The sequence below is a fragment of the Molossus molossus genome, unplaced genomic scaffold, assembly GCF_014108415.1.
Source record: "Molossus molossus isolate mMolMol1 unplaced genomic scaffold, mMolMol1.p scaffold_m16_p_19, whole genome shotgun sequence".
NCBI lineage: Eukaryota > Metazoa > Chordata > Mammalia > Chiroptera > Molossidae > Molossus > Molossus molossus.
Genome location: NW_023425354.1, coordinates 5,098,156 through 5,105,619, shown reverse-complemented (window position 1 = coordinate 5,105,619; position 7,464 = coordinate 5,098,156). Strand labels below are relative to the sequence as shown.

The 7,464-nt window shown below is 55.8% G+C and overlaps 2 protein-coding genes across 2 annotated transcripts; one reads left to right on the top strand and one right to left on the bottom strand.

Annotated features, from left to right (window-relative positions):
* The first annotated feature begins 47 nt into the window (after positions 1-47).
* MRPS7 (mitochondrial ribosomal protein S7) lies at positions 48-3,184 on the top strand. The gene is made up of 5 exons (XM_036269456.1): positions 48-341; positions 845-1,036; positions 1,121-1,184; positions 1,585-1,752; positions 2,561-3,184. The coding sequence occupies exons 1-5, from the start codon at positions 259-261 to the stop codon at positions 2,780-2,782; spliced, it is 729 nt and encodes a 242-aa protein (XP_036125349.1). The 5' UTR covers positions 48-258; the 3' UTR covers positions 2,783-3,184.
* MIF4GD (MIF4G domain containing) lies at positions 3,101-6,033 on the bottom strand. The gene is made up of 5 exons (XM_036269457.1): positions 5,926-6,033; positions 4,953-5,062; positions 4,600-4,755; positions 4,417-4,509; positions 3,101-3,852 (listed from the first exon to the last, which is right to left on the bottom strand). Exons 1-5 carry the CDS (start codon positions 6,005-6,007, stop codon positions 3,625-3,627), a joined length of 669 nt encoding a protein of 222 aa, XP_036125350.1. The 5' UTR covers positions 6,008-6,033; the 3' UTR covers positions 3,101-3,624.
* Positions 6,034-7,464: the final 1,431 nt, after the last annotated feature.

The window sequence follows — 7,464 nt, the reverse complement described above, 5'->3', positions numbered from 1 at the left end:
GCCGGGGCGGGGCCTGCATGGGGGCCTGAGAGGAGCGAGCGCCGCCACCGAGGGTCGCGCCAGACTGCGACGGATGATGGGAGGGCGAGTGTTTCCTTTTTGATTCGTCCGTTTGGGCCGCGGAACGAGATGCTCTCAACGCCCAGACTGATGCGGTGATGCACAGATTTAGGACCCTAGGGAGCCTTTTCCCCGTCTTCCGTCACCCGCTCAGGCACGCCGAGGGCAGTTCTTGTGGGGTCCTCGTGGCAAACCAAGATGGCTGCCCCCTTGGTGAAGGCAGTGCGAGGGCTGTCGGACCTCGCGCTGGGCGTGCGGAGCGCTGTCCTGCGGTGTCCAGGGTGAGGGGCGGCGGACAACTGGGAGGCCGCTTGGGTCTTCACGGAGAGACCTGCGGGGAAGGAAAGGGGCCAAAGGCAAGCCGCGCGGGGACCTGGAGAGAGCCTAGGGGCCGGTATACCAGGGGCCAAGCCTCTTAACTTTGACTGGCAGCGTGACGGGGGGCAGTCTGAAGGCTTGGTAACTGCCCCCTGCCCGAGGGTGTTCCAACTCGGAGTTGAGAGTGCGGTCTTGCTAAAGAGCTCAGAGTTGGGGTTTTATGTGTTGGGAGTTCAGGAGCCTGCCCTTGTCGTGGGCCCTGGACGAGGAGGCGACTTTCCTGGCCAGTTTAGGGGAGGGTCTCCTACCTTTTGGGAAAAGAACCAGAATTATTGCGGTTCAGGTTTGGCTAGCAGTCTGCGTGCCGCTCATTAGTCGGTGGGTTGGTAAACATGCCCATTATTAAGTCAAGCCTTTTCACTTGTGGGGTCAGCTTTACCCACCTCCTCCTCTTCCCGCCTCCCAGGCTAACCCAGGTGAGGTGGAGCCGCTATGGCCCTGAGTACAAGGATCCCCAGATTGACAAGGAATATTACCGCAAGCCCTTGGAAGAGCTGACTGAGGAGGAGAAGTTTGAGCAGGAGCTCAGGAAGACTCAGCGTATCAAAGCTGCCCCAGCAACGAAAACAAGCTCTGTGTTTGAAGACCCATTGATCAGGTTAGATGGAAATGCTTTTGCTCCACTGGGACAATACCAGGGAGGATCTACAATAAGCTAAACATGTTGCTTTTCTCCTTGAAGTAAATTCACCAACATGATGATGAAAGGAGGAAACAAAGTACTGGCCAGATCCCTCATGACACAGGTAAATAGTACCTCTCTCCTTTCATCTTTCTTTTCCCTATAGCTTTGTACTTGACTCTTTCAGTTTAGTATGAAAAAGAATAGCTTCATATACCTGTCATTAAAATTAACTTTTCTGTATATATGTGTTGGGGTGGGGGCTTTATTTAAGTCGTTTAGGAGTCAACAACTGCCATCCCCCACACTCCCTGAAATCTTAGCCAACTCTTTCTGTTCTAATGGAAGAAAGAGGGAGGCACTTAAGAACTTTATCTTAGAAGTGCTGGAGAAGCTTAGAAGTGGGGGAGGAGCTACACTGCTATAGAAGAAACAAATGATGGGAGTGAAGGGCAAGGTATTAGCTCAGCTGGGCAAACTGTTCACGAAGCCAGGGCAGCCTCTTTTTCTATATCCCTTTGCAGACTCTGGAAGCTGTGAAAAGGAAGCAGTTTGAAAAATACCATGCTGCTTCTTCAGAGGAACAGGCCACCATTGAACGCAACCCCTACATCATCTTCCACCAAGCACTGAAAAACTGTGAGCCTGTTATTGGGCTGGTACCCATCCTCAAGGGTGGCCATTTCTACCAGGTAAGTGATCAGGGCAGGGAAAGCATGGCTGGCCACATTTGTAACAAGACGGGGAGAAGAGTTCTTGTGGGTGGGAGGGTCCAGAATTGCATTAAGATTGATAGCTTTCTAGAGACCAGAGACTGTCAGGATTTGATTATCTGAGTCCCATAGTGTTAAAATGGAAGAGAACCAAGAAGTATCCAAGTGACCTCTTCTGGAGTGCCCCGCCCCTGCATCTTGTGTTCTATCAGGCTTTAGCACCAGTGTCTAGCATAGCATTTGACTTGTTAACTAATGCTTCATCACCAACTGCTGAACTGAGCTAGGGGTCTCCATGATAGTATTTAATTATATTTCATTGTTATAAGTGGGTGTTCTCATATTTTTTCAGCGTACCTTTCATAAAGGTAGAGACTTTCTCATTCATGTCTGTGTCCCTAGGGTCTAGTGTGATACCTGGCACATAGTGGGGGCTTGGGAAATGATCCTTGGACAAGAGGGTCTTATTTTAGGTATCCATCATCTGAGTTGGCTAAGTCACCCCAGCTGATAGGGCTTTTCCTAACTGGTGCTTGTATCAACTTGGCTGAGCTTCCATTTACAGTGAAAGAGGTCAGTGTTTAATGAGAATTTGCTCAGTAAATGCCTCTGGTGTCTGCTAGAGTCACCAACAGTGGGAGAAGCTCAAAGAGGAAAAGACAGGCCCCTTGCTAGGAGCTTTGCTAGGGCTGACCCAGAGGGAGCCTGTGGCCACTCCGTAGAGCTTGTAGAGGCTGCAGCCTTGGCAGATTCTTGGACTAACTTGCCCATGTGCTGTGTCGCCCAGGTTCCCGTACCACTAGCTGACCGGCGGCGGCGTTTCCTGGCCATGAAGTGGATGATCAGTGAGTGCAGGGAGAAGAAGCACCGGCGAATGCTGATGCCAGAGAAGCTGTCACAGGAACTGCTGCAGGCTTTTCATAACCAGGGCCCTGTGGTCAAGAGGAAGCACGACATGCACAAGATGGCTGAGGCCAACCGTGCCCTGGCCCATTACCGCTGGTGGTAGGGGAGGGTAGACACTCCAGGAGCCCAGGGCTCTCTGCTGCAAGAAACAATGTGAACCGCTGCTACATTGAAAAATATCTGTGGCTTAAGGATGTAGTTCCTTTTTAAGGGCGGACAGTCCTCACAGGAAGGATGGAGCAGCATGTTTATGCTTTAGTCTTTCGTTTGTGGGCTAGAACTTGCTCTCCCTGCCCCATCTCCTTGCAAAGACGCAATACGTGGACTTGATTTCCCCCAAGTAGTAGGGCCCATCCAGCCCTTTCTTCCCTCTGCTTGGGGTGGACCTTTGGGTGATGAAAGGAGGCGTTTTAGTGTCAGAAAGGTTTATTAGAAAATTCTCACCCTAAACTGTGTAGCACGTGCTGCAGGACTGCCACTCTATTAAAACCAATTGGAAGAAATACACCTGTTTCCAATGTGGTCCTTATACAAAATGTATAAAAGTTTCTGGTGTGATGTGCGCTCTGCACCTCTGCCCCTTGACATTCCAAAGCATCCCACTAATGGCCATGGGTACTCATTTTACAGATGGGAAACTGAGGCACCAAGACACTGGTGTACCAGTGGTTACATGTGCAGTGGTTAGAAATTGCCCTTCTCTGCCCAGCCCAGGTGGAAGGTGATGGGAGGGCCTGGAGGGGCAGATCTGTGTGGTGTCTTCCCCAATCCCTGGAGGTGGGAAGGTGCTCAGCGCCACACTAGCAGGTAAGTGGGAAACCTCTCGGGAGCTGCTTAAAGTGTAGAAGGGGCAAAGTCTTTGGGGGAGGCAAAGCTGCACTGCCAGGTTGGGAGCTGGGTAGAAGAAAGGCCAGTGCTGCTGGTGAGGAAGCCCGATCTGCAGGCCTAGTCTGAGACCTCGCTATAGTAATACTTGTGGGCAGCTGGGGTCGTCTTCCAGCCGGCTGCCCGGAACTCAATGATCTCCAGCAGCAGCAGCTGGGCCAGGGAGCTGAGGCCGGTCAGGAGCAGGAAGCCATCCCGAATCAGGACAAAGAGCTCATCCATTCGCTGCCTGTTCATCTTCTCCAGCTGCTCCCCAACACGGTGCAGCTGCAGCACCAGGCAGTCCACCTGCAGAGGACAGCGAGAGGTGAGCCGCCTGTCACACAGAGCAGCCATTTACTGAGCCTTGCTGTGTGCCAGGCACCATGCTTGGCCCCAGACACACATTTTCCCATTTCATCCTCGCTACCCAGTGGCTATTATCCACATCTTACATGAGAAGAAGCAAGTTCAGGTACTTGCCTAAGGTTTTTCATCTGGGCCAAGCTGGACAAAGGCCCTGTTTCCAAACTGCTGCCTAACCCCACTTTCAACCCCCCACCCCCACTCCCTGACCCTGGTTTGGTTTCTGGCCATCTGGATCCACTGCTGGCCAAGGCTCTCGCCAGTCCTTTTATAAGTTGGCTGTCCTGCTGGGAAGGAAGCCTCTGAGCCAGTAGGCTTTGGCTGCTCGCTCTTTTGGATAAATTCCAGACCTGGCAGCGTGTTCTGTAACTATGATAGGCCTTAACGGCCCCCACCAGGCTCCTGCCCCAGGAAGTGATGCCCTCAAGGCCTCCATGGACAGTGGGCTGGTATTCTGAGCTAAGCTCAAGACTGTCCATCACAGCTTTCTGTGCCAGGGCCACCTACCTCCTCCTCCTTGCTCAGACTGTCCGGCTGGGCCAGCCGGAAGAGGCAGTCATAGACAGGGTTCACCAGGGCCATCATGGGCATGTTGTTCACCTGTGGGGGAGAGCAGGGGTCAAAGCACTGGCTTAGTGGCGTCAGGAGCCAGGCTGTCTCTGCTGCACACGGTGGCTGCAGCGGCCTCACCCTCAAGTAGTCAAAGATGTTGCAGATAAAGGTGACATAGCAGACCCAGCCCTGTGGGGAGCGGGCCCGAAGCTGCTCCCGAGCCTGGTACTCCTGCTGCAGCCGGTTGAGGAGGCCACGCCGGAAGACACTCAGGCCTGCTTGCTTGCTCTCTGCCTGTGAACCAGAGGAAGGATGGTGAGTGTGTGTGTGTGTGTGTGTGTGTGGTGGGGGAGGGTGCTGTCGTACCCCCACCTAAGCTTCCAAGGCTGAGAACCCTCTTAGCCCACTCTCTCCGCCTCTGAGGGAAGTCCTTTGCATCTCTGCCCACTCCTGAAGGAGAGCGTCTCCCCTCTTCACCAACCCTACCCAACCTGAATAATGGCATAGCACATGCGTCCTGCTTCCTTGCTGAACACACGGTCCTGCAGAGAATGGTCCACAATCACATTGGCCACTTTGTCCAAGTCCACGGCACCTGGATCTGGGGTAAAGATAGGCAGGCAGTCTCAGGCTGCTTAATTACCATATCGCCTTCACCCGCTCCTGAGGAGGATTGCAGTTGTTCACAAAAGAACACTCCCATTGTATGCTTGCATTTACTTGTTTAGGGACCAGAAAACAGAGAAGTAACCACACACAGGAGCAGCTCCAGCTGTGAGCCTCCGGTGGCCCGACCAGAGGCACAGTTACGTGGCTGCGAGACTAATCAAAGAATGCCAATTTTCTAGGACACTTCTTGTGGCACTAGGTTGAGGAAGGAGCACTGAATACTAGTGTCTTTGACAACAATTTTACAGAAGAAAGTGTTCTTATAACACACACACGGACCCCTGCCATGAGCAGAACGGGCAGGGCCTCCCCCACCGGCTTAGCTTGGCATGTGATTGGCACTGCTAATTGTTGGCCGAGTCAAACTTCTGTCCTGAGTGCTGTGGGAAGGCCTTGGTCCAGGACAGTTACTCTATCTCCTCTGCCAAGCAGAACACTCCATCCTCTGTCCCAACTCAGGCAGCTCTGCACATTCAAGAGAGCTGGCAGAAACCAGGTCCAACTGCAGGACTCACAGGGCAGGAACTGTGTTCTCTGGGCCCCCCTCCTTTCATGGGTACTTAAATAAAAAGGCTTTACAGTCTGAGAGGTGACTCTATGATTGACACTCCCGAGTATTGGCCTGAATGTAGCTTGTCTTTCGGTGTGAGAGTTATGTTGCTGACTCCTAGCCACAGAAATTGAAGGGGGAGAGAGCTGACGATTCCCAGGCCAAGGCTCAGTCCTCCAGCCCTGTCCTGGTGATGCCTTGTCTGCAGCTCCAGACCCAAACTCAGGAGGGCTCCCCTTGCTCACCTTTGAGTGCTGTCTTCAGCAGCTGCTGGGTCTCTGCGTCAAAAGACTGGATTTTATACTCCTCTCTGCCAGGCTCCCCCATGACCACCCAGCCCCAGCAGCTCTTTACTGGGGTGGGACTAGTGAAAGCACCTGGCGGGAGGAAAGGCAAAGCAGGAGGCTTAGGTGTGGAGAGTGGGGCTGGGGTTTCCAGACTGCAGGCCCTGGGTGGCACTGGCCAGCACTTGGGACAAGTACTCCCGGGAAGTCCTTGGCATCTGGTGGTTGGCTGAGTGCCCACCAAGACTGGCTTCTGGTGGAGCCTGGGCAGCAGCCCAGCACCTGCTGCTTAGTTTAGGAACCCCTGTAGCTCCTGGGATTACATAAGAGCAAAGAGATGAAGGGTGAAAGCTCCTACCCTCCACTCCCAGCAGGAGGCAGAGTTATTCTCAGCTGATACCTGGGGTGGGCTGGGGGTGTGGGTAGGTGGATATTAGACACTTGCCTACCCATATACTCCGGCCTGGAAGCTGCTGGCCCAGCAAGATTCTGGGCGAGTGCGAGCTGGGGGCTCCAAGCTGCGCACAGCTGTCCCAGCAGGATTCAAGTCCCTCTCTACAACCCTCTCCCTCTGCGCTCGGCAGAGCCCCTCAGTCCACAGAACCACCCCGCCTGCCCTCGCTTTGGGACCGGCCCGGGTGGGCGGGTGGAGGACACTGCCGCCCTGACGGTTGGGAGCCCAGCCTCTGTCCTGGCCAGCGTCTCCCCGGGATGAACTGGTTAAACTGGCCTCCGGAGTGGCAGAAAACCACCCTCCCTACTCCGGACTCCCAAATCCTGAGCTCCATCCTAGATCCTTCCCCTTCAGGAGGGGAGCGGGAAGACGCGTGCTCAGAGGCAGCCCCGACGGGAGCCCCCGCCCTGGACTCGGTGCCTCCCCACTGGTCAGAGGAGACGACCACAGGGGTCTCCAGACCTGGGCAGCTTCCCGAAGCCCGGAACGCCCCTCCCGGCGATGCAGGACCGGCAGCAGAACCCGCCGTCCAGTGTCCGCGGGAGGGAGAGGCGGCGTGAGCGCCAGGACCCACCTGCCGGGCCGGTGCCGCGCCCGCGAGCCCGGAGGCCGTTCGGCGGGCATGGTGCGCGCGACCCACGTCCGCGGCACCGCTGGCGAGAGCAACCCGCCTGCCGCGGCTTAGGTCATTTCCTACCGCGGCGCCGGGGCGGGGCCGGCCGGCCGGGCGGGGCGGGGCGGGGCCTGCCGGTGCTGAGGGGCGGGGCCTGGGCGGGCAGGGGCCGTTGGGTCCGAGGTGAACTCGCCTCGTCAGCGCCATCTGCCGGAGCCCCGGGACTCTGCTGTCATATCCTGCCCTGAGGTCCCCGGCGTGGAACTGGGACGGGGGCGGGCCGCGCGGGACCTCTGTGACTGCTCCCACTGCCCCTGCCCTCTCCTCACCCGGTTCACCCCTGGCCGGTCTGGGACCAGAACGGCTCGTGGGCGCGGGGCAGGTCCTGCTGCTCCACCCGCATGAAGCCTTAGGTCTTAATCGGTGGCATCCA